The following is a 26976-nucleotide window of genomic DNA, read 5'->3' as shown; positions in this document are numbered from 1 at the left end:
TTTCTAACTGAAAATGTGATGAAAAATGGTAGTACTTTATCAGGCCTTTTTGACAGTTTGGTTTGTTTACATTCCCTTCACTCTGCCCTTCTTGTCTTAAAACCTGCCTGCCAGTGAGTTACTCTTTGAGCTAAGTTGCTTGCTCCTGTTACTACGAGCAGCAGCTGAAGGCTATAAACAACATATCCAAGCTCTCTTTCATCTCAAGAAGTAATGCAACAATGTAAACATTTGCCTCCATTTTGTATCCCGAATTATAATGGAGTTTGCAGATGTTGTTTCTAATGACCTGGAAGTCCTTCAGGAAGTCCACAAATACAGTACCTGGCTTTATAAAGGATGTTTACTAAATTACATCAAAAAGCAACTTTAATTCACTGTGAATTTACCATATTTGTAGATGTGTATGGATGCAATATTATACTTTTATGAAACTCAGTCATTTCCTGTCTGTACTACATATAACCTCTTTGTACACTGTTGCCACTCCAGCAAAAATCCCAATAATACTATGTATGTACCATCCCAGTATCCTTCAAGATCACTCCATGATAAAAAGGAAGTTAATTAAATTTGAAAATGTCAAGCCAAAGTATTTTCTCTCATAACAAAGTTAATTAAAAGCTCAGTAGCACTTAGAGTTTGGCAGGGTGCCTATAGACTGAAATAAAGTTGCATTATCTAGATGACCTACCTAAGACTGGGATGAACTTTACCTTGATAACATTTGGCATTTCCAAAGCTGAAACCCCAGCAAATCCTGCCTTATAAAATATCCTCCTGCTTTACCAGGAGTGCCATTCACTTTCTACCCAACAAGACCTGAGACTGTGTATATATATATATATATATATATATATATATATATATATATATATAGGGCAGCTGGCTCTTTTATCTAATATGTATTATAATTTAACATGGGTTTATTGGTAGAAAGAAGGGTGTGTAACAAATATTATTCAGAACATCTAGGTTTGTATATTGCTTGGTCCTGACTGAACACCCCTTGCCATTCAGTATATATGTGTGTGTGTGTGTATGTGTGTGTGTGTGTGCGTGTGTACGTGTGTGTGTACGTGTGTGTGTGTGTAATCAGTATTTACATGAAACTACTACAGTGCTTCATTTATCTTTGTCTGAAAAACAAATACCAGATTCTATTTAAATATTCAGTATACTGTTTGAGGTATCTGTTGATGTCTTTGCATAAAACAAAGAGCAGTCTCCAATATTCAGTCTTGTCAATGATAATGTAACTTTCTTGTCATTGTGGCACCTTAAATTATTGCTTAGAGCATATGCCACTTGCAAGCTGGATGTTATAGCTGGGTTTCTTTTGAAAGACTATTGTGTGCAAAATGCATTCTGGTGTAAAGACTTTGATACATTTGTCCCATCGTTTTTCCCTCCCAGTATGCTGGAGATAATTATATTTGATAAGGATACCCTTTTTGTACACCACTTCCAGCTGCAGTGATGTTGATGTCCGTCAAGCCAGAAACTGTCAGCAGTTTAAAAATAGTAGTTCATTATTCATTTAAACTGACTGCCTTACTTGAACCCAGCAGCCCTCTTTCTGCAACAGTTTCTGGTGAGCTGGAACCATGCCAGATTTCCATTCCTGCTATGGCAGTGTCAGAACGGTGAGCTGGGTAGAGAGTCCTCCATGATAGGCCTATCTGTCAGCCCCCAAAAATGCAAAGTTAAATCCTAGCAGATATTTTCCTGTGGAGATCACAGCAGCTCCTGTAATACAGGTCTGTGCAATGGGCTTAAGTTAAACATGTACAGTCTATTGATAATAGTGTAGTGAAAGGCTGCATCATGATCACAAGCATCTATCAGTCTCCCTGTTTCATTGAATGTTTCTGGACAGATGTACACTGTTGTTCTGAATGCTAATCCAAAAACTGATTGTATATAGTTGTTAAGATTTTGATTCAAGCTTTTTTTTTTTTAGTTGCTTCTCTTTAGTTCCAAAGGGCCTTGAAGGTGTTGTGAGGAATTTGTAACAATGCCTATTTTTATAACTAATGCTTTGTTATCGGGAAATCGGTTCCGCAGTGTTTAGCGGTAAAGTAGTGGGTGAGGGGAGACTGAAACTGCAACCACCCGCACCGCACCCGACAGAGAGCCGTTATGAAAACACAAGGAAATGTCATTTTACAACCTGTTTAATGACCTTCTAGAACTTCATGAAAACGGGCAGTCCCACAAGGAATTAATAATTACTGTACATGCACTATTCATATGCTCTCTCAGATGTCAATTTGTAGTTTCAAAGTTTCAAACAGGTTCTCCCTGCCGTTCAAATGAACATTTCCTCCAGGTTTCGGTGTGCTGCTCACATTTTTGCATAAGGAAACCTGGATTAGAGAAAGATTTTTTTTTTTTTGTTGCCAGACACCACCAGCGCGCAGACTGTAAAAACCATGCCCATCTCAACGCTCATTGGCCTTTTCGTAACGCGTACCTTCGTGAGTCTCAATACTGAGAGAGGTGTGGTGAAAGCTGATCTGAGAAACAGCAAGTAAAGGCAATTTTGTCGTTGTGTAGTTTTTAAAGAATCTTCTGCAAGCTACATTTACAGGTAATAAATAAGATGTGCTTTATTAAAACCGATTAGAGATTTTGTGCGAACAGAAAAAGGAACCAGAGGAACATGTTTGTGGAGACTTCAGGTGTGTTTACGGAATTATTGGTCAGGTGTTTTTGTGTTGCTAGTCTGAACACGTAAGTGAGTGTTTCGGGGTTAAATTAATTATCTCTGGTGGTTGAACTTGTACGGTTTTCTTATTGCATATTTGTATAGGGGTAGGTTTCTGTTACTTTTTCATATGATTAGAAGAATGCTAAAGTTTTGCATTTGTACAATTCACAGTTACACAAAGAATGATTTTTGTTATATATTAGTTAACTGACTTTTATGAATTAGCGTAACCGATACACAAAGAACGCACCAACATATTTATAAAGCAAATTAAGATTTAACTGCTGACAAATTATTTCCTAGTACCGTATATTATTAATATAAAGACATCAATAAAACTGGTACATTTGAAACAAAGTGACAGCATGGGTATTGATTGGGGTCTAAAAATTGGTATTTCTAAGTGACATAATGTCAGATAATGTTGTCTTTTTAATTGAAATGATATCATATTTAGAATACTTTATAGCTAGTCGAAGTATATGGTCAGGTGTCTCTTGGGTAATTATGAAAGTGAGGAAAAAGTTGACATTTTATTACAAAACTTTTATATTATAAATGATCGCCATTACTATTAAACACCATAGTGCTACATTTAGAATACTAAAATAAACTCAATTGAATGTATTACGTTTGTTTCAGTAGGCCTGTTTCTAAATATTATCAATGGCCACAGCCTCTGTGGCTATGGATACAGGTATCTGTGAATTCAGTTTTTCACAGCATTAAAAACAACATTAAAACTACAATTATAATTTAGAATTCCTAAATTCTAATGCGATGGTAAAAGAAACAGGAGCACACTGTAGTCAGACTTGTCTCCGGCGTAACAAACAAACACAAAGAAGCGTGTTTTTTTTATATCATAGGTATGGCTCTGAAAGCATGTGTAATTAACTTCATCGATATCCCGTTTGGGGGGTGGAGGTTAAGGGTTCACTTTGTCACATGATTTGAATGGAACGAGGAAGTTTTTTGGGCAGTTAGAATGGTCTCAAACAATGTAAAGGAAGCGATTTCAATGAGCATAAAAAACATCTCAAGTATAACAACAACTGAAGTTAAAATGGAACAAATTCTTATGAATTCAACAGATCATGAATCCAAAAGATGTTACCTGGGAAACAGGGATCTGGGTGTAGACCCATTTTAAAGAATGCAGAGCGTGTTAAATAATTTAGATTCTTTTTTAGACTAATGACTTTTGTATGTTTAATTTAAAGTGGGAGTAAAAGAAAAAAGCAACACTATTGTTCTGGCTAGTCTCGGAGGAAACCGTACACTGAGTTTTTGTCCTGACCCTGAAACTGTATCCCTGGCTGGCTGCACAGACACTGCCTCTCTGTGCAGCAGCGGAGCCACTGTCGCTTAGGTCACGACAGGAGCAGAAACACCACTGTGCCTCTGCTTTGCTTGCTCTCCAAGGTTGAAACCTTATGCATTGTCCTCTAAATGCAACCACAAAACCGCTGGCTTTGTTACAACCTTCGATTGTAATTTATAATCCATCTTCAGGGCAAACCTTGGGAACCTCTCAAACCTGGCGGTGGTATTGAGATTTCACCGCTGCTTAGATCATCAAAATTAAACTATAAATACGAATTATAGAATGAGACTGTGGAACGGTAAAGGTAAAAAAATAAGTTTGATTTTATATTCTGTTTAAGTAAATTGATGACAGTCTTGTGCTTTTCTGTTTTTCACATCAGCTTGACAGGAAGATAGTGTCAAGACACGTGGTAGATTGAGTCCAGTGAGCATCTTTGCTGTTGCCTGGCGACCAGTTGTGCATCAGCAACAATTTAAATGATTCTGACTGTAGGGCCATAAAATGTTAACTTTAAAACTGAGTGCTGTGAGTAAATAACTGTTCTTTCTGCATTTAAGCTGATTTTTAATTTATAACGTGCTTAAAAAAGGCATTGTGTAATGGAGACATGAGGGGAACGTTACTCATATCTATGCAAATAAAATGTAAAAAGAAAGAAAAGACTATATAGTTCACACCCTTTATAAAGAAACAACGTCTGCACAATTCAGACCTTTCTTTATGTTTGTCTACAAACAGAATTGCTTTGTTGCTAATGATTGGTGAAAAAAAACCCCTTTAAAACAGCGATTCAGGACATAGGCAGTGTGTCCATGTCGGGCAGATGTTACTGATTAAGCTCATGGGTAAGCCTGGAATGTCTTCCCTGTCATTCTGTAAATGTATACAGTATGTGTCATTTAAAGCAGACTTTTTGTAATGCAACGTGCTGCGTTAGCTATGTTTAAGGGGCCAACATAAGCTACAGCACTGAGGTAGGTTTGCAAGGTGGTTTTAGTGCATTCGGACTGACATGATCGTTGTAGGTTCAGTTAATTACCTACAGTTAAGTGTACAGTATGTCAGAATGAACATTCACAAACACTGCTGGGGTAGAAGTCGTACTGAACTGTATAATTTAACGGAAGTTGTTGAATCTGCAAAAGGCTATATTTTGCTTCAGTGCAAGGGTCGTGCCTATTATTTTTCAACATTTAAAACTAAATGAGGACATTTCAATATTATCACTAAACCATTTTGGTATATTGGATGTGTTTAAGTCAACTAAAGAATCATTTTTTTTCCCCCCGTGAAGATTATAAACTAAAACATTAAAACGCTAGACAACAGATAGTGGGTGGGTTAGACTCACGATGACTGGATGAGATTCTGGGTTTTGTATACAGCTGGAGAGTGTTGAATTTAAACTCATGTGGCAGGTTCTGGTGCAGAGAGTGATTAAAAATGACATTTTGAATTTCCGCAGCACGGGGGACCTCGTGTTTGCAATTCCAGGCATGCTGCAGTGTGCAGAACAGTACTGCTTTACTTTGAGGTCCTGTGAGGCAGGACAGCCGTTTCCAAGCTCTCTCAAGTTTACACAGTGCTACTGTGTGCAGGGTGCACCAGTACCAGTACATTTGAAGTGAGTTTGAAGTATTTCTGTCTGATCAAATGCCCAGTGTGCTGTGTTCTATACAGCATTAGGACACTAGCCATCACCATTTAAATGGTTCAGATTTTCACAACAGAACTACACCATTTTAGTTCTGGTGTTCTCAGCTTGGCTTTAAGTGGATATTTGAAAACACATGTATGTGTGTGTGTGTATATATATATATATATATTTTTTTTTTTGCATGTACACAAAAGGTTTAAATAATTTAAAAATATATCTTTTATTTCAAGACGTTTCGGACAAAAGCCCTTCTTCAGCTGTGTAGAACGAAAAGTAAGCACAGTGCAGTAAATGTTTTACTAGGAGAACCTTGTGTTGTAAGTGTGGACCATTATGCAGGGTTAATGTAAAGGCTCTCAAATGCAACATTACCATTATCTTTGGGGCTAAAGCTTTAAAACCAGATTCCTATCCTGTCCACTGCCTTACACAACTGTGCCATTGTAAGCCCGCAGCTTTATCTACAGAATCTAGGGACGAGTGCCTCCAACTTGTTTAAACCAATAAAAGATTCAGCAGGCGTTGGTGCTGAGCCCTGATGCTCTGGCTTGGATGGAGACACAGCTATTTAACAGGGCCCCTAGCTGTGAGAATATGCAGTGTTTGACAGTGAAATGTTTCAATGGTGGAGTCGAACCTTATTTAAGAGATGAGATCATGCCTCAGGAATGGAAAAGTTTCCAGGGTTAACACTTTTCTCATTGCCAAGGGAGAGAAGGTATGAAAGAAACATCCCAGCTGTCTGCTCACCAGTAGACCTAGTAAGAGTAAGTGTGACTTTGCTAGTAAGTGTCAGCTGTCATCAGGTTTGGTTATAGGGGTATTGACAGTGTGTACAGTAGGCTGGAGTCACATACCACCAATACAGCTCCCAAACAAGTTCTGATTCTTTTAACGAAGAAATGACTACTGAACTGAGACAGACCTGCACCTCCTAATCCACTGTGTCCTGACAAAAATGCTGACCTCCTGTTACTAAAAGTATCTGTGCTGGCAACAGTAGACCAATCCATTCCATAATACCTGGAATAATGGACATAGAATATGGAAAATGATGTGAGTGATGTGTTCTTTGGTGTGGAACTGGAAAACTCAGATACAATAGGATTAGGATGGTACAAATGCACTGTAAACACCTAAAAAGCAACATTGATGTAGTCAAAGTTTTAGAGACTTTGTTGGCCTGTCTGGCGAAGGACAAAATCCTCTAGTACTACTATAATACTAAAATCCAATTAACAAAATCGTGCTGTAATGCTGTAGAAAATGTATATAGATCTTATTTATTAAAAAATAAAATAAAATGCACGTTCCCTGTGAAAAGGGTTAAGATGTGCTTACAAGCTGATAACATTGATCTGTTATCAGCAGCACAGGCTTCACAATACCCTCTGGTGGAAAGCTGAAAGCAAACAACGGCAACAAATATTTTATTATCTCCCTGGTCAACTATTAACCTGACCAAGGAAAGAATGGTAGTTGCTGCTGAGTGCAGGGTTGGCAGCTGCATGCTTGCTAAGAGACACTGGGCTGAAGTGTCTCATTGAGGGAATATTGACGATAGGTAACATGAAATTTGAGGACTGAGGAACCAGCTTCTGTGTAGATTGCTCCCGTAAGTATACCAAGTAGGTGATATTGATTTGTAACCATGTGATGCAGCTAATGTAAAGCTTGAAACTTGAATACTGGAAAACTTGGTTAATTTTAGAGCTGTTCATTAAGAGTTTTTTCCCCATTCTTAAGGTAATGCAGATTACAATGTAATGTAAAAAAGAAAAAATGAAAGAATTCACTGGGATACACGGCAGTATGCTTGTTTGTTGGCTTGAGACTGCTGATTACACAAACTGGTGGGTTCAGTTTAAAGCTGTGTATGTTGTGCTTAGTCAGATTATTATTGTGAGTAACAGCACCACAAAGTTTTAGTTCATGATCCAAACAGAATGTAATTATCTCCAGTGAAAATACCTCAGCTAGACCAATGCAGTTCTCAGCGGTGTAAATGCCTGGTAACGCATATACGGTAAGTCGGTATACTGTATATAGATATACCACTTAAGTTCTAGGCTCTCCGACACTGGTCCATGTAATGCTACAAAACTAATGGGTGAACTTGGATCATTAAAATTACCAGTTACATTGCTGGTTTGATGTCCATTTAACAAAAACGGTCCGTCCCATTGTTGTCTCTCGTTCTTTGTAAGTAATTAAAAAAAACAACAACAAAAACATAGCTGGCTTTTTTTAATAAGAAGAGGAACAATGGAAACATACCAACTAATACAACATGTTACAGGCTTACATATGTTACCAAATGTTAAACAGATGTTAAATCCATACACCACATTCCTGTGCTAATCTTTATTTACAGTAATTGACCAGGTTTAGTGTAAATAGAGTGGTTTGTTCGGTTTGAAAACCCAGGTCCTTGTACCATGGTTCACAGTGGAGCTCAACTGGAATGTTTAGAATTCAGACAAATATTTGCTTTTGGTCCCCAAACTCTGATAAGTAGCTCTCCTGTCTTGCACATACGCATGACATCATACAGTATGTACTGGTATTATTTGCTTTAGATTGGGAGCCTAATCTTTAGCATTCCTGCATAATGGTCAGCATTTTCAGCAAATAGTACTGAGTTAGTGATCTGGGTGTGCTGTTAAAGGTCAAGTGCTGTTCTGATGCGCATGTGAGAAAACGTCAGAAAGCTCACAAATTCCTCTCCACTCTGCATTATGCCTATAATGCTTTAAGCAGGGTCATAGATTATCACCAGGCTAAAAGAATAACAAGGGATAAGCTATACATTCTTTAAATTTACTGTGATATCCTTGCAGGGAGGAAGCATAATCTGTCCTACTTTTTCAGTGCTGTATTAAAGTATGGAACTAAGTGAATTATTAGTACCAGTGTTAACCTTATCACACCTGTTCGAGGTTTATAACGATTGGAGCAAACTTTGGTACATTTAAGAGTGTGCTGGTTGAAGTGGTTCTGCATGTTATCTCTATTGCTTAATTGCAGTATTTCTCTTTCAGGTGCTACACAATGTAATTTGAAGTTGGTGTTATTTATTTTCTGAAATTGCTGCCGTTTGGAAAGATTTTATAAGCTGAAAATCGGCTACATGAAAGCAGCTTATCCTTGCTTACTATTGTAAGAATGGAATAAAGACAAATGTTAGTGATAAAAGCTGACCCACTTCAAGTCTGGCAGTGACTTGAGAACAGTATGTGTCATTTACAAGCACTGGCCTCTCTGTCTGTCAGGTGTTGCTTTGCAACTCAACGGTTGCATGGGGTGGATTTAGTTGCCAGTGCGTTACGATCCCTGTATTCAAGTAAAGCATGGGTTCGATGACGTAAAAGGAAACACTTTATTTTATCACCAGGGCAGAACATCAGCCACAGACTGAAATCTTGCCTAATGATTAAGGTTCTAAATGCCTGTTTTACGGGTTTTGACTCGTGGCACAGGGTTTCATTGGGTGTGTGCTGGCCAACCCTGCGGTTTATTAGATATATTTTATCATTAGGAAGTGATCTGGAAAAATAATAGAAGTGTTTGAAATAAACAGAGAGAATAAAAAAAATGGAGGGCTTTGATTCTCTTTCTTTTAACCCCCCCCCCCCCCCCCCCCCACACACACACTCTCCTTAAAATCGAAGCCTGGACTAGGTGATCAAACACACTTCATGTCTCCAGTCCTGTTAGGTGTAGTGATATGGCAAAGGAATCTGTGACTGAACGCTGTGTGAGTTGCGTTCTTGGTATGTGTGCAGGGATGGGATTGTCAGTCTTATAATTATATAGGGCCATAATAAAACCGGGACTGGTTAACCACAATTATTTTTCAAAGCCCTCTTTAGAAATACTTCATATAAACATCTTGTTTTTAACTTTATGTTTGAGGCCATGTGCAGCAGAGTGCTTTGCTTTGCAATGGAATAATTGAACCGAGTATTAGGCAGGATTAAAAGGTAATCCAAACTTGTTAACTATGTATTAATCAATTTGCTACTTGCAGTTTATGCTATTAAATTAAAGGGCCGTGCTAAAGTACTATACAAAGCAACTGATAACAAAAATCACCCTTTAGTACAATGCAAGCAAGTTCAATTTACGGTATCTTTTAATATAAGTAGATAACAAAGGCTAATTTTAGGAGTTTCATTAGTTACCATTAATGTTGGACTTCATCAGTAAAGGTGTACAGTATGCACCTATTATACCTATTCATGAGAGCAGCCTGCTTTATTTCAAGTGCAGGTAGTGGAGGAGGACTTTGTAAAACTTGGCTGTTCTTTCGCTCAGTTGACATTGAATGACCTTTTTTATTGCCTGTGTATTCAAACCAGACTTCCATTCCCACTGCCTGTTGTTGCTTTAGACGCCTCAGGGTTACTGAGAGGGCAGTTTGTAATTAGCACTAAAACGAATGCCCTTACAGTAGATCTAGCAGCTTGAAACACCGTACATTAAAATGTATGTGATGTACAGGGCGATTAGAAACCACATCACTCATCAGTATACTAGGTAACCAGATCTTTAAGAATGCAACCAAAACATCGTGCATATTTATTTATTTATTTATTTATTTATTTATTTATTTATTTATTCATTCATATTTGGAATACATAGTTTCCACCGTAGTATGAAGATGGAATTTGATCATTTTTCTTTCCCTGGTTATAAAGATCGTATTTGGGTATTGCTTGGAACCTCCTGCCAATGCTTCTCCTTCACTCCACATTAACAAACAGATACCTGTCCTGTTTATTGTGTTCTTTGATCTCTGTGTGCTGTTGATGAAGTTTGAAGCACACATGTTTATATTGTGTTGCTTGTACTTGTAATTGTCTGGGTATTGTTTTCCAGGACCCCCTTGTAAACAAGGCCCTGGTCTTAATGGGTACATTTCCTGGTTAAGTAAACAAATAAATCAACAAAATAAGATACATTTTCATTGGACCAATGCGCACAAGTTTTCAGAACTACAGACAGTATTTCCATTCAAGTCCCAAAAAGTTGTGAAAAGATAAAAAAGGAAACCCAGGAAAACTTAAATGGATTAAAATCTCTTAACATATTAAAACGGTTTAAACAAAACTGTAGAAATCTGTGACAAAAACAGGACTAATCTTTAACAAGGACCCTTGTTTCAGCACAACACCAACTTGGACCTTATTACAGAGTACAAGAACTAGAGAGGTTTATGGTGCATTCCTCTGGCGTATCACCAGCTGTTTTTTGGTCATAGATCTGTGGAGGAAGCACTGTATTCCAGACCATCAGTAATGCGCACAAGGGGTCCTGGAGGGCACTGTATGTTTACCTGAGCTGCCCATTTAGTGCCGGTAACTTTGTACCAGATGTTCAAAGTAATAGCCTGTAAAAGCTGGAAAGCTGGTATGACTCTTACTAAATAAGTCTGTGGCTAGCTCTATTAATGTTTTACTTGGTCTTGCTTTGCCAGGGTGACTGAATGCTTAATCTATTTATTATTTATTATTTGTTTATTTAGCATATGCCTTCATCCAAGGCGACTTACAGAGACTAGGGTGTGTGAACTATGCATCAGCTGCAGAGGCACTTACAATTACGTCTCACCCGAAAGACGGAGCACATGGAGGTTAAGTGACTTGCTCAGGGTCACACAATGAGTCAGTGGCTGAGGTGGGATTTGAACCGGGGACCTCTTGGTTACATGCCCTTTTCTTTAACCACTGGACCACACAGCCTCCTAATTTAGGCTGTTTTACAGTGTAGTTATATGCTAGATAAGAATTTTTAATCATTTTCTTGCATGGAGCGCAAGTTTATGTGAGTAGAAACATGTCCTGTGACTTCATTACACTCGTCTCCTGCTTTTATGATTCTTCAATTGATTTGTTTATTGCTGCATTTACCATTTTTGGAAGAAACAGACAAATACACAAGTAGCTTGTTTTGATGCGTTTAGTTAAAGGATGAACATAATGCTAAATCTCTTATTGTTTGATCCTGATTTCACTGAGCGGAGTGCTGTGTGCCGGATGTGCAAAAAAACCTGCCATGCTTTTAATAGATATAACTTTACTGTTACAGTGTGAATTTTTACTAGCAAGGCATATTTAAAAAATGTGTCTAATATGATAAAATATACTAAATATGTATTACAGGGTTTTTGAAACTACCAAGTCTGCAGTATATACAGAGTGATTAGAAAGTAAGTTTAGCACATCAATTATATGGTGTGTCTGTGTGAACTGAATATATAATGAATTATCAATATTTTACATTTTTATCGTATGTTGGAAATAATACAGTATTTATATATTGCACCACTGTACTGATGACTGTTTATTGTATTTTGCATGTAAAACATAATGAACAGCAGTGATCTAATTAACACCCACAACCCTTTTCAAACAAACAAAAAAAAACCATTGCAATGACAACAGTACCTTCCTGGCTGATATGCATGGCTTGTCACAGAGCTGTGTGCTGTAAGAAAGCCAAGACCTGCTTTCTACGCAGAAATGACATTCCATGTGGCTGCTTAACACACCCAGCAGCTTAGGAACACAAAGGCGTCATTTTACATGGATCAGCTCTCAGATGAACTAACTTTTTTGGCACAAATGTTGCTGAGGTTTCCAGTAACAAAAAGAGCACATTTTTAAAGAATTAAAATTCCAAACAGATTGTAAGGCCAGCGGTGATAGCAGGAGTTTAGCCTTCTTGTTGTTTGTTGTGTTACAATCAAAAGAACCCTAGACAGCAGAGTGCTTAAAAAACAAAAAAAAAAAGGTTTTCCATTCAGTTTGCACTGTATATTTTGTGAATAATATTATTGGCTCATTTGATTATTGTCTAAGGGTGTGCAAACCTGGGCAAAGGTCACATTGCACAGGCTATTGCAGTTTCGATCGATGATAGCAATGCCTAAATAAACAGTCAAACCGGGTGACGATGAGGATCTGTTTAAATTAGTTCCACTGCTCTCAAGTTCCCAGGCATGTGATGCCAGACTAGAGACAGATTTTCCCAGTTTACTTAATCAATGATTTCAATGAGTTGTAACCAGTGCTTTAAAACCATGATCTTAATAGCATTAGCTACATTCTCTGCATTCTCTACATGTTCCCACTATCATTAAAGATGTTTAACAGGCTTTGTTTCGATCCTTATATGGGATGACCATGTGTACCAAGGTTATGAAAGCCAACATCTCTCATACATGTGTGAGTCTCAGGTGAAAAACTCTTGTGATCCTATTTTTAGATACATTTGATCCCTTAAAATTGAATAATGTGGTTTTAAATTTCACCTGGGATAGTGGGAATAGCATGTACTGTATTCAAGGGCAGGCCACTATGATCATGTAATGGTGAATGCAGAATCTGATTTGTTTATTTTCATTCCATTGTGAATATACTGAGAGAAAGTCCCAGGCTTGTTTTCTCCTGCTGTGAAACACATCAGGGCTGTGCGGGGGAAATGGAAAATGTTGAAACGCACTCCTGAATTCTTAATGAGCCTGGTGATAAGGCTTCTTTGAACTTGAACACCTCCAGATTGAAACAGTTGCAATCCAGCGTTTTCTAAAAGGTGTCTCAGCATTGTTTTAGGACCAAGAGAAACCGAAAAGATTTGCAAAAATCATTATGAAGGCAGAGTATTACTGTAAAACTTTTGATTTGCCACATTTATTGAACTGTTGCAAGCTGAAAACAACTTCATGAGAGTTTACTGCAATTTATAGTTCATTGTCAACATGGTCGTCCGTTTCACATAAAGTGTATTACAGGGCTTGGGCCAGAACCTTAAATCAAGACACAAGATGACTTTTGTTACAAGATGTTGTTATACAAAGTGAAAATGGATTAGCGTTTTCGCAAACAGCAGGATTTTTTTTTATTTGATTGAGGCAGAACCTCTGAGGATGTTAAGCTATTTCTTACTGGTATTTTTTCTTTAGACCAATCTGGAATTCACACGGCATGTTTGCCATTACCTGAGGAAATGGCAGTGGTGGAGTAGTGGTTAGGGCTCTGGACTTCTGACCGGAGGGTCGTGGGTTCAATCCCGGGAGGGGGGTACTGCTGTTGTACCCTTGAGCAAGGTTATTTACCTAGATTGCTCCAGTAAAAACCCAGCTGTATAAATGGGTAATTGTATGTAAAAATAATGTGATATCTTGTAACAATTGTAAGTCGCTCTGGATAAGGGCGTCTGCTAAGAAATGTAATAATAATAATAATAATAATAATGACCCAGCGAATGAAAGAGGCTCCTGTGTCTTTAACTACATCTCTTTGTATATCTCAAGGCTGGGGCTTCAGTCCCTGCTGCTTGGCTGGTCTCCATCTATACCCTGGCCTTCAATGAATAGTACTAGGTCTGTCTTTCTTTTGAAGCAGGCCAGGAATGCGAGGCTTTTTTGTTCAGACAACAGCATCAGCAGTGAAATATGCCTTCTGCAGCTTTCTTTGTACATGTGAGGGCAGATGTCACAGGCTTGCCACTGTAGTTTCCACTTGTCTCTCGCAAGGCTTGCCGGTGAGTTCTCACTCTTTGTATCGAAAAGCTTAAAAAAAAAAACAGTACTGTAAAACCAGCTTTAATATATTAGTATATCTTAATAGTGTGTCCAAGAGTGGATTCATTTTATTAACTTGTGCACAAGAAAAGTTTAAAAAACTGTAAGGACCCTGTTTGTCAAAGCTTTGTTTTTACTCCAGTGTGCACCCTGGAAATTGGTTAATATTGTAACTTTGAATGGCTCAGCAAGTATGTTTTTTTTCCCAATTAGAAACAACAGCTGTGCTTGTCTTTACATAACCGAGTGAAGTAATTGTTTGTGCTTTATCCTTTTTAACATTTGTAGATATATGTGAATAGTTTTCTTATTAAAGATAATTGCACAGACACCACCATAAATTATTTAGTTGTTTTGACAGTTCAAACCGTTTGAAGAAATGTGTCTCCAAGTTGTGTAAGAGTCTAGGTTTTATTGCGTTCAGTTTCTTGTTCATGGAAAATGACATAATGATATCTGTGCAAAGCTCAAGTATTCTCAAACATATTTTTTTCTTTTTTAAATTAGAAGCTTAGTCTCTTCTGAGCTGTGTCTGTCAGCAGCCAGCAGATTAACTTTCCACCTATGTTAGGGACACCTGCTCTGTGCATTTGTCATCTTCTGCTGCAGTTTCCACTCCACTGCATACACCTCATGCAGCTTGTATCTGACAAGCAGATAGAGATTGCTTTCTCCTTGCACATGTGTTGAAATGTGTGGCACAGTGACACGCACATCTAGGAAGAAAATGCTGGGTGATCAGGGTGATACCGTGAAGATACAAATCTCAGCTGTTTTTTTAATCTTCCTAAAACCACCTACTCTTTCTTGCATAAACATAATTTGACATTGTTCTGTCTTACTGGGGTGGGGTGTAATAGAAACCATGCTTGTTTTCAAACACCATTATGAACGTTACTTATGATTAGTTTAAACATTTGTAAGTCCAGTTACCTTGCGCTAAACTACAGCTCATTAATCACACTGTGTATATGTTTCTTCACTGATGACTGCTTATTACTCTGGAATGCATTTTTTACATATCCAGCAGTTTTTCACAGAAGTTCTTAGGAGGGGGGGATGCGGCTGGGTGCTTTTCAGCCTCAGAACTGATAAGCCCCTGCTGGAGCTTGAGTTCTACTGATCTGTCTAATCCAAAAAGATTGATTCCCCGACCAACACAGCATTCCATACATATCTATTTTAGACAACCACAGCTTGAAGGCTTATTAAAGCAGGTGATCCTGCTCTGAGATATTATTTGGAATTTGGCACTGAAATTGAATCTTGATATTCTTAATGTAGAATAAAAGGACATCCACAATGTGAATTTTTTAAAGTAACAATTCTTTTTTCTGTCTTTGATATTATACAGGCAGAAGAAAGGAAGAGGCGTGTGTTTAAAATGTGTGATATATGCTGAACATAAGGACAGAACATGACAATGCTAGGAGAAGAGGGGACTTCAGTTCTGCAAGAAGACACCACTGCTATCCATTCTGGAACAAACAGCAACCTCTTTCTTTCGCTGAAAACCAATGAATCCCTTCGATCATGACTTTCCATTTGGAAGCATGAACAATCTGGATCAGAACCCCATGAACTGCCAATCTAGTAGCAGGATTTCTCCTGCAAGGTCCACCAGCAGCATTGACCAGTTTACCCACCATCATGGCAAAGGAGATTCCGCCTACAGCTCTTTCTCAGGGGGCTCCAATGCTCCAGACTACTCCTCTCCATGTCTGCCTGAGGAAATGCACTCTCACAGCCTGCAGTATGTTGACCATAAGTACGTGAGAGCAGTCTTTAACCCTAATGTTTTAAACCCTGACCCCAAAGGCATGGATCATCTTTACAAATCGATGGAAACATTCAACATGCAATGCCATCAGGACTTTAATACCCAGTCTGCTACCAATCAGGGTTACAAGGAACCTCCACAACCACCGGCACGCATGGATAGTTTTATAACAATCAGAAACCTGGAAAATACCAAGCTGTGTCAGGGTCCTGAGGGACAGCTGCAGCAGAGGACTCGGACAGTTTCTAGTCCTGATATTGTCTATTGTAAACCTGACTCTGGATCTGCTTGGAGGGTATCTCAGGCAAACCAGATCTTGCCTGTCAAGGACTATGTCCGCTGTGAGGGTGCAGATCAGGCCTCCTCCCAAAAGCTGGAAATGAAAAAGTTCACAAATATTTTAAGCAGATCACCTCCGTCGTTTATCCTGCAGGAATGTTTAAGGAATAACACTGGAAGTGCAGCCAGCAGTTCAGAAAAGCAACAGCGGAGTCCTCTCTCTGCCCAGGCGTTTGAACAGACCGGATTGCAATCAAGGAACTCGACGCAAGCAACCCAGAACATGGTTAATGGAAACATCCAACACAAAGGGCAATATTATTTTGTTACTGGCGTATGTAAACCTTCAGAACCCAGTCTTAAGGATAGTCTTTCTGGTGTTAATGCAAGGGAGAGTAAAAGCTGCTCAAAAGAGGATCATGGACATTTGAAAAACAAAGAGGTGTCATTTAATTTCAGGAATGATCTTCCAAATCAATCTCGACATAAACGGCAGAGCAGTTATGAGATCCCAGGTGTACATGGCCTGAAGGTTTACAATGAAAGCCAGAGCATGCAGGCTTGGAATGGAGATCAAGGCTACAGCAATGAAAGTGCGCATAGCTCATCACAAACGTCACCCTCAAGAATATCAAAGGTGCCTCGGTCTCATAGCTCAGAAGTCCCAGAGCCAAACCCGAAGGCTCAGAGTCGAGAGATTGGCTATGAATTTCGCCGGCACCACAGCAGCAGCCATCATATTTTTTACTGCGGACCCGAGGAAAGTGACCCTCCCAAACAGAAGGAGCCCGTAACCAGCAAGGATGGGAGCTCTGCTCGGTGTGTGGGGTTCATTAGTAACAACAGGGACAGGGGGAAACGGCAGCCTTTGGGTGATGTAGCCAATGATAAGATCAACAAAGAAACGACTCCTATGCTTTACCATTTAACTGGGGAGAGTGGTGGTGCCTTCACGTATAAAACCAGAAATGAAAACGAGCCGGGAAATTGGAAATCGGCAAGACAGAGCAGTGGCCCCTTCTCAAAGCACAAAGAAGCATCTGTGGTCGAGCCGGCCCATCCCATTTCCAGGAGCTTCTGTCTGTCTGAAGGAGCTGAGGATGAAAACCAGGACCAGGGCGACACTCTCTGTAGCTCAGGCTCTTCGGTGGACGACTCGTACAAAAAATATTACAAAGAAAAAATAAAAGATGCTCAGACCAAGGTCCTACGGGAGACCTCTTTCAAGAGGAAAGACCTTCAGCTTAGTTGGCCCCACAGGATCAAGCAAAAACCATCAGTGAGACCCTCCGTGATACACTCTAGGGCAAGCTCTCTATCCAGTGCCTCGGACATTGGAAATGACAACCCTGTGCACGCAGGACCAGAAGCCAAGGGTAAGAAGGAAGAAAAAAAGCTCCAAGATTCTCAACCCCAGCCAGCGCGTATTGGAGCGAGAAAGCGTCTAAAACCAGAGCAAAAGAAACTGTGCTACTCTGAACCTGAGAGGCTCAATCAGCTGGAGGATTTACACGGCCAGTCAGGGCATCGTCCTGCAGGGAATGAAGAAGAGTCGTCCCAGGAGGATTTTAACGAGCAGGGCACAGTGGCTTCCAGGAGAAAGGTGTTTGAAAAAAGAGGACGAACCCTTTCGGTATCAAGCATCTCGAAGAACGAGCTGAAGCAGATCCAGCATAATGCGCTCGTTGAGTACATGGAACGCAAAAGCGGGCAGAAACCCGCTGGTCCCCAACAAGTGCCTTCTCAAAACCCTCAGAGGCTCTCCACACCTGGGAGACTCGCAGACTGGGGGGTGACTTCCTCTACAGGGAGTGGCACCCAGAAACAGAAGAGGCCTAGACCTCTTTCTGCAGGAAGAGTGCTGGATTCTTCCTCGAGCTCCATTCGATATGCACGCTCACCAGGCTTCCAGTCCATCGAATCCCACAACCAACCCAATAGAAGACAATCTGCCACGCAAGCTCCCGGAAAGTCAGCCTCCATGGAAAGTCTGCTTGACCAACCGGAGAGAATCGGATGGAAGGCAAGATCAAAGTCTTCGTCTTCGCCAGTTCAGGTTTGTGTGTACAACTGAAATTAATATATTTTTAATAAGAAGAATAAGTTAAGTGATAAGTGACGGGAGGCAAGAGCTCATGATTAGCTTTATTAATGGAATACCTAATGATACCTTACTAGTAATGTAGTCCAAGATTACTGCTGAACCAGCAGATAGCATTAAAACAATCATTGATAAATAACTAAATAGACCGGATGCATATTCTAGACTGCTACGCAGTACTGGAAAATACTGTATTTGTGTTATATTCTTTATATCTTTACTTCTAGATTGACAAGAATACACCTCATACTTCACCTCTCCTGGACAGTACCAGCTGCAGGTGAGTATGGCACACCCTGTGTGGTGCAAGGTTAAAATAGAACAGCATTTGTTAGTCAAATAAGTCGACCAGCAAAGAGGGAACAGCAAGTTTGCTTCAAAAACATCCATAGGGCTTGGAAGTAATAGGGTCGTTCCACTTCAAGTGGACACAGTTCTGGGGAGGCATTTATTCTACATGTGATGGAGAAAACGGGTTCCAGGGTACTGTAGTTGTGTACATGTAATGGAAGAGCTGCTTATCGCATGCCCAGCGGGTCTGAGAAATGACCATTTTGACAACTTTTGTCTACATGTCAGGGGTGACCTAAACCCGAGGTTCTCAAACATAGACAAGTAATTTTTGGATCATTTTAAAGCTTGTTACATAGGCTTTCAAACAAACAAACAAAAGTGGTTGAGCAACCCTCATTGGTCTTCTTGAGCAGGAATGATCCAATAGAAGTGAATTAAAATAATAACTGGCTTTGAAAAGCCGTGAAAGCAAAAACACTTTTTTGGATTATTTACATATCCATTTGTATAAATATTTACATAGTGTCTCTCTATCCAGCCACACAAACTGGGCACAGATCTGATTGATTAAGCTTATCTAATGCATCTGTGAAATGAGTCGGGTTTAACATATACAGTAATTCATTTCAGCCACCAACAGAAGAACGGAGGAGATATTGTAAAAAAACCTGTGGACACCAGCCGGGAAGAACACCAAGTCCGAACTGTGAGTGAAAGAAGGGGAAAGTCTATGGAAGAGCTTGGCATCTCCGCAGTCTCAGGGCCTGCGGTACTGAGCAAAAGCTCTGAACAGCTTGACCAAATATGGAGCGGAGAGATGCCCAGACAACCTCGCAAGAGTTTGGGATGGGAACAGAAAAACCAAAGCAGCAGGGCAAAGGTACCAGAAACGACCAGGAAATCTGAAAGTGAAGTGCCTCCTTTTAAAAAAGACTTGATTGAACCGAGGAGCAAGGAGGAGCCGGAGCCGGTTAAAGCATCCAGTGCTTTTGAAAGACACCCAAATACCTTGAAGACCCTCGGCTTTCAGGGTGTACCATGCAAGACCCCCTCCCTGCCCCAGGAGAGCTCTCCCTTGGGGCCCCCTGTGTCTGGATCACCCCATTCTGGTCCTTCATGCAAAGCCCCTATGGCAGACAGCGTGTTCTTCAACGATCATCCCTCACCACAGTCACTTGATTGCATGGAGCTTCCTGAGATTGAACCTGGCTTGGCGAACACAGGACCATCATCGACTGAACTCCTGCGTACAAGGTCTGAGAAGGGACCCGATGAGAGTGAGCCAAGGGGCAGGTACAGTAACTGTGATCTTGCATAGGAGTGGAGCCCACTGCCACCTGTGTTAAGAGATTATACAAAGTTCTATTGAGCGACTGTTGTGGATCTCAGTGGGGGTTGTCAGGAAAGTAAGCATTAAAATTGACATATATTAGAATTATGCAAGCCCCTATATTCCATGAATGTTGGAATTTTAGCTGAAGAATCTGTGCCAGGCATGTAGTAGTAGTAGCAGTAGTTAAAGTTACACCAAAACTTTGGAAAGCCGTCTCTTCAAGGCATAATGGTAATATTAAAAAAATAATAATTATAAAATGACTTCTGTGCTGTTTCCTTACCTTTGTGTCCTGATCAGCTCAGTACATACAGGAATGATGAAATCTCAAGTTAAAGCTCACTCCACATTCGTTCTTATTGTGCACAAGCTGAATACATAACTACCTGTTTATTTTTGGCAGAAGGTACTGCTCATCATGTAGGGTAAGAAATAGAATGTTCTTTCTTAAATGCACTTTCTTTTTCATCAGTATATCTGCTGTTGTTGTTGCTTCTCTAGGTTGAAGACAACTCATCCAGTGCAGTGCTTGGAATCAGACAGTGTGGGGGATCCCCACCAGGACAGTTTGTATTGGGATTCCACTCAGGCATCCTCTCCTGCCAGTGACAGTGGAGTCAGGACTGAATCGAGCACATCCTCCCCTGCAAAGCATGCAGAGAGCGCAGCAACTGAGGGACGCAGCGAAGGAGCAAAGCCACCGTTGAACAGTAGTACCAATGCAAAGGACTCTGTCACCCAACTGCCAGTGCCCCCGACTGGGGAGATGTCATCTGTTGTCCCCTCAACAGCCCCAGCGGGGGAACCTGTTCAGGACAACAGCATTACAAACAAAGCAAAACCAGAAAATGAGATGGAAGATAAGACAGGGCCACACAATCCCTCCCTCACCAAACCCCCCTCCAAATCGGCAGTGGAGCAGAAATGGGAGGAGCTGGCTACAGCAATAGTCGCCAAGGATCTGTCCCTGGCTGAAGTCCTGGTCCCAGAATCCAACAGGAAAACAACTTTGAAGCTGATGGAACAGCTTTTGTCAGACGACACGCTGCTGACAGAGGAATATTACAAGAGGAAGGAAGCAAGGAGACAGTCGAAGGAAAGGTAATTCATTTATTTATTTTAAGAGTTCAAAGAAAGATTGCTACTGTCTAGCAAACAGAATCTGATTTAACTGAGGTTACCCGGATACAAGGCAGGTTTCATCATGACTTCAATGGAAAAGTGTGTTTGGTCATGTCCTTTCTCTATGCTTTTATAGTTTATCAGTACAATAAACAGATTTTATTTTGGGAGTAGCTGTGCCATACTAGATTTGTTTTGCAAGAAAGTTTCTATCTATTTTAAGATCTATTTTAAGCAAGGCTTTCATTGTGGAGAAGAGTTGACAAATACAAGGAAAGTTAAAGAAGCATAAAGCTCAACACAGTCTATCTCTGCAGTATGTTTATAACATATCATCTGCTTGCCTGTCCTCATGGAACCATACTGGATATTCTTCAAATACAGTCCAGATCTATAACAGTTATACATTTTTCTTGAAGCGATGAAAACCCTGAGAAGTCTGATTCAATCCCCCTTGACACCCCTGGGACAGAACTACTGGCCAATACAAGTGAAGAACAGAAAACAACCCAGGACGCCCAAGGAGATCCCAGTGACGTAACAGAGATGAAAGTAAGTTAGCTCCAGCTTCAAATTGTTAACCTCAGTACTGTCCAGTAAAGTAATCCCGTTTGCCAGCAAATCACATCCTGTGTAACATCATGATTTAGAGAAGGGACTAGTTACATTGCCCTGGGTTGACTTTATTAATAGTCTTTTAGAAACACAGAGAAGCAAGAACAAACCAGGATATGGTGATTTATTGGTTGAGAAAGACAAATTGGATCAGAGATTTCCAAAGAAAATCCAATATTATGACCAAATGCCACCTGGTGGCTAAAAACAGTTTTGTAATACATTTATTTATTTTTTTAAATAATGAGATTTTGGTGTAGACCGCAGTGCCGCCTGGCAAGCATCAAAAATGGAAGGAGTTGCAGCAAGAACACCATTGTAGCTGCCTCTTTTTCTAATATGATTTGAAGATTTACACTTGTGTACAGTTGTGTGTATTTAAAATGCAATGAACAGATAATCCCTGTCAATAATTGTCCAAACCTTTAATTACACATTTATACAGTAGATGTCTAATAAATGGATCCTTAAGTGTGACCTATGGGTATGTGAAAGGGTTAAATTAACTGAACCAGAGACTTCCTGCAACTTAGTGATTGTAACTAACAATTGGAAAAGAAACGTATGTTCTCGTATACAATACATGATGACTATACCACAAATCTCTGTTTGCAAACCATTCTTGATTCCAGATGCTTGTATGGTACTACACAACCTAATGCTGTAGCAGATCTCTTGTTTTAAAATAAAACAAAAATGCACATTTGCTAGAACACTTGTTTCAGAACTGCAATTCTGAGACCTGTGCCACACACAGAAGTGCACAAATGGGTCCGTCTTTACAGTCACTGTTCTTCTCAGAAGGCGCTGATTGTGAATATCAAGTGGAAGCTGCAGTGCCTCGAGGAGCAGAAGGAGGAGCTCGGGGCTGATCTCCAGAGGAACGGTGTGCTGGGCGTCTCTGTGGAGACAGCGGTCAGGAACAGCTGCAGACCCAATGAGTACGAGAGGTACACGCTGTTCATCGGGGACCTGGAGAAGGTGGTCAACCTGCTGCTCTGCCTCTCCTCCCGGCTGGCCAGGGTGGAAAACGCTCTGAGCCAAGTGAACCAAGCCACTGACCCCGAGGACAAGGTGGGCTTTCGTTTCCGGTTCAATGCACATGGGCCAGTGCTCTGAATACTTGAATACGAGACCCCGAGTTGTATTCATTTACCACTGCAAGTATTTCAAAGCCATCTGAAAGATTTAGAATACACGCTCTAGGTCCAGTTTACAGGGAAATTAACAAGAGATGTCAGTTTATTCAGTGACTTGCAGTGCCTTAGTTTCAACACAGGAGAGCTTCTAAATTACACCTGATGACAGCATAGGAGATCACGCAGAAATTACATTTTGTTTGTGCTCACTGATAAGCGTTTTGTTAGTTTTTTTTTTTTTTAATAAAGCAAAAATACTACTACTACTACAAATAATAATAATAATAATAATAATAATAATAATAATAATAATAATAATAGTAATTCTTGTGAATAGCATTAAGAAAATGCGCTGCTCTTTGTCTTAAACTGTAATTGAACATAACACGCGCATGAATACCGTACTATAATCCTTTCCCCTATAAAGTCGTCTGCATGTACTGGTTTAGAAACACATTGTAGTCCACAATTTATTTGCCCCTTTGAAAGTACCCTACTCCAACCCTTTTAGGCAGTGTTCTTTCAAATGCTGTGCCTTTGTGGTGTCTTTGAAAATAAAATGTATAATTGGCGAAAGGAAAACTAGGACAGCATCTTCCCAGGGGATCTGTTCTCACCCAAATTTCTCCAGGCTTCTCTCACAGAGGTACATTTAAGGTTCCAAAAAACAAATGCCTGTGTTTATATATAAAGGTACAGCGTTCTATATGCATGTTCAATTTTACACTTGGTGTATAGTCACTACACTCTTTCATAGTTTTGCCATTTGTGGCCTTCACCAGAAAACAGGTCTTTGAAACCTGCTTACTGAACCACATTGGCATCCCTCTGCTGTTACATACAGCAGTAGGATGTTATAACTGAGCCCAGAAATATATATTTTTTTAAGTGAATTGTGTTTTCTTCGGTACCGTGAACATATGCTGACAAACGCTGCAGAATTGTCATTTAAAATGTGTCTTTGAGTGTTTCAATAGTGCCAAAGTATCTTTTTAATGATTATTTTGTTGTTTAAAAAAAAAATGTTATACATAGTTGGTGTGCATTTCATAATTGATAGTGACGTCCTTTCAAACAAAATCATCGTTTGCTTGTGAACTTTTGGTATAAATCTAGAAATGATCGAATTCTAATTTTGTTGTTATCCCTCTTTCGTTTCTCCTTTTTGTTTGTTAGCAATCCCTGAATGAAAGGCACAGGCTGCTGTGCAGACAGCATGAAGACGCAAAGGACTTGAAGGAAAACCTGCTTCGAAGGGAGCGCGTTGTTTCAGAGATCCTCTTGAAGCATCTGAACCAGCAGCAGCTCCAGGACTATAAGCACTTTGTCAAAGTAAAGGCATCCTTATTAATTGAGCAGAGAGACCTTGACGAGAGGGTTCGGGTCAGTGAAGAACAGCTTGAGAGTCTTCAGAACAGCATCCCTCCTAAATGAGCAACCTGCGTCCGCGCCGCTGCAGTGGTTCACTTACTCATGCTCAACCACACACACAATAAGAAAGCTAACATTGGGTGCTTGGGTTTGGGTGTAGAAATAAGAGAATTTGAGTGGTTTAGTTTTGTTGGCCCTTTTTATGTTTTTGTCTACTAGTGATCACAGATCCCGATAGCTTTGAGGGAACTGTCCAAGTCTGGGAAAGGTGACACAAGGGCACGCTGTTTTCAAAATACCTACAATGCAAACAAAGTGCATTACTGTTTAAACTACATTAACCACAGATATTCTGCACAATAATGTCTGTGGGAATTATTTATACAAAATTGGGGTTTACTACGTAACTCAAAACACATCACCACACCACACATTAACATTTAAATACTTGTTTCAATTCCCACCTCACAGATAAAATTAGTGATAGGAGTCTGACCTTAAAATGAGCTTGCACTGTTTGGAATAATCATGAAAATCTGCCCAATCACACAGTTTATCCAAGTGATGCTGCAGGAAACGAAGATCGCTTTTATAAACTACGATCTGAATAATAAACTGTTAACTGTTTAATCCTGCCGTATGAAATGATGGAATCGTAATCGTTATATTCACTAATTCCAAGGCTTTTAAGCTCTGTAGTCGTATGCATCAGTTTATATTCTGAATCAAAAACACAAACAACAAACTCAACATGGGGAGCATAAGAAAGCAGACATCTTGTTATTTCATATTTTACCGTTGCTTATGTATTTTGTAAAATAAGTATGCAATGTTGTATATACAGTATTTTATTGTTTTTTATTTAGTTTAGTTTTGTATGTGTGTGTGTGAATGTAACTGAATTTGAACCACTGTGTTCTTTGAGGTGTGCATATTTTTTATTACCATCCTTGTTTAGTGGAAGTACATTTTCTCTGAAGGACCATACAGTAAACGAAGAAGACACAAGCACCGTTGCATGTATGTAGACCTTTATAGTCACAGGCCCTTCACTTGCTATCCAAGTCTGCATTGGTCTGGATGGCCTGTCACTGTAAAAGACACTTGCTTTGCCTCTGAGACCCAGGTCCAATCTTGAGGCTTGCCAGAGAACTATATTCACGGAGTGTTTACGGTTTCAGCCTGGATCTGAGTGGACATAACACAATAAACACCAGCACAACTGCCAGTTGGCCAGCTGCGGTAACACTTGCCTTGTAAAGCACTTGAGATACTTCTGTGAACAAACTAAACTGTATACTGTGCATGTAAGAATGTTCTTTGATAATACGGATACATTAAACTTGATTTTCCCAGCCAGGGAGACCTGCTTGCTTTCCTCTTTTGAAGATTTGCATGCATATTTATAGGACACACAAAAAAAGATTTTGGAAACATTGTGAAAGTGTATTCGTATTCGTCTTACTAAATGCACTTCAGCTGTGTTCTAATCATTCAGCTGCTGTTTGTCTGTTTGTTATGAATCCCTGTAACATATGGATGTAACTATGTTTTTGAACAGCGGTTACATACATTTATGTATACCTATAAATAAAGTCCTAGAGTTCAGATTGCTTAACAGTTAAGTGTGTGTGTGTGTTTTTACTAAACAAGTCATGCTTCCTTTTAAAAACATATGGTCAAGTTAAACAAGACACAAATGGAATTAGCTTTGTGGATAGATTGAATATTCCTGACTCGTCGTTTTAGATCATAAATAAATATATGCAACTGAGAATAAGTGAACCTTCCTACAGTTTGACCAGTAAAACTGCTAAGTGAGCCTGAGAAAGTGTACAATAAAATCTCCCAAATTACACTGGCCATCTGTTCAACTTCACTGTTGCAAACACAACAAAAAAATGCTCAGGGGACTACAGACAAGCACTGAGGGCCCAATTCAATAAACTTTGTAAACAGGAAAATATTTGGGGGAAATTACAAATTAAAGAAATATGCAGAACACCGTGGAGATTTAAAAGAAAAATGGAAATGACGTATTAATTATATTAGACCCTTGGTCAAAATGTCCAAAATAAATGTTACAAAAAAAGCACAACAGAAAAGTCCATAAAGAGAAGAAAAACATAATAGAGCTGGAGTGTTGCAAGAAAAATCATGTTTGATCCTAACTGAGATACTGAACTAGAAAATGCAGCGACTGGGCGTTTAATCATTGGAAGAGTGTTCTAACGGAGGCATCACATCTAGTCTCTGCTCATTAGTGCTTTCTTTGAATGCTGTCTTTGTTTTCTCATGTGAGAGTCTATTACTCGAGACCTTCATTATAAAACGGTAATTATGGGGGAACTGTCTCGTGGACATGCAAATCCTAGAAAAGTAACAAGGGGTTCCTGGCTGTACCCAGCCTTCCCTCTGCTAAATCAAAGCCAAAGGGGGCATTTTTTAGGGTTTATTCAAAACCGTGAATGTTTTCAGAACACATAAAATACATTACCTGAACTTAGACAGACATTACTGAAACACTGCTGATGAATACTGAATATGATATTGTATGTCGTGTTCCTGTATATCACGTGGAGTTGCCAGGCTCCTTCAGGACAATACACACCAATGTATCCACATTCATTCCGCAGCTGTGGCTCTGCCCAGGCC

General features: G+C 39.7%; 1 protein-coding gene across 5 annotated transcripts; it reads left to right on the top strand.

Moving 5' to 3' along the window:
- Nucleotides 1-2434: 2434 nt before the first annotated feature.
- On the top strand, nucleotides 2435-25941 carry LOC117431832 (protein Shroom1-like). 5 transcript variants are annotated; one of them, XM_058996957.1, is made up of 8 exons: nucleotides 2435-2593; nucleotides 15642-18402; nucleotides 18675-18727; nucleotides 19372-20034; nucleotides 20576-21175; nucleotides 21616-21748; nucleotides 22616-22885; nucleotides 24127-25941. In XM_058996957.1, exons 2-8 carry the CDS (start codon nucleotides 15805-15807, stop codon nucleotides 24382-24384), a joined length of 4575 nt encoding a protein of 1524 aa, XP_058852940.1. In that variant the 5' UTR covers nucleotides 2435-2593; nucleotides 15642-15804; the 3' UTR covers nucleotides 24385-25941. The 5 variants fall into 5 exon arrangements, with proteins under 5 accessions (XP_058852940.1, XP_058852937.1, XP_058852938.1 ...); XM_058996954.1 differs by having other exon boundaries at nucleotides 22613-22885; XM_058996955.1 differs by having other exon boundaries at nucleotides 2435-2684; nucleotides 22613-22885.
- The last annotated feature ends 1035 nt before the right edge of the window (nucleotides 25942-26976 follow it).

The sequence above is a fragment of the Acipenser ruthenus genome, chromosome 23 (assembly GCF_902713425.1).
Source record: "Acipenser ruthenus chromosome 23, fAciRut3.2 maternal haplotype, whole genome shotgun sequence".
NCBI classification, from domain to species: Eukaryota; Metazoa; Chordata; class Actinopteri; order Acipenseriformes; family Acipenseridae; genus Acipenser; species Acipenser ruthenus.
The sequence above is the reverse complement of the archived record's forward strand: the minus strand, read 5'-3'. Positions and strand labels throughout refer to the sequence as shown.

What these genes read in the sequence shown, in the direction of transcription:
- LOC117431832 (XM_058996954.1), top strand. Translation starts at nt 15,805, where the DNA reads ATGAATCCCTTCGATCATGACTTTCCATTTGGAAGCATGAACAATCTG. An exon ending in GAGAGTGAGCCAAGGGGCAG is followed by an intron (nt 20,035 to 20,575) that starts GTACAGTAACTG and finishes TTGCTTCTCTAG; the next exon opens with GTTGAAGACAACTCATCCAG. An exon ending in AGGAGACAGTCGAAGGAAAG is followed by an intron (nt 21,176 to 21,615) that starts GTAATTCATTTA and finishes TTTTTCTTGAAG; the next exon opens with CGATGAAAACCCTGAGAAGT.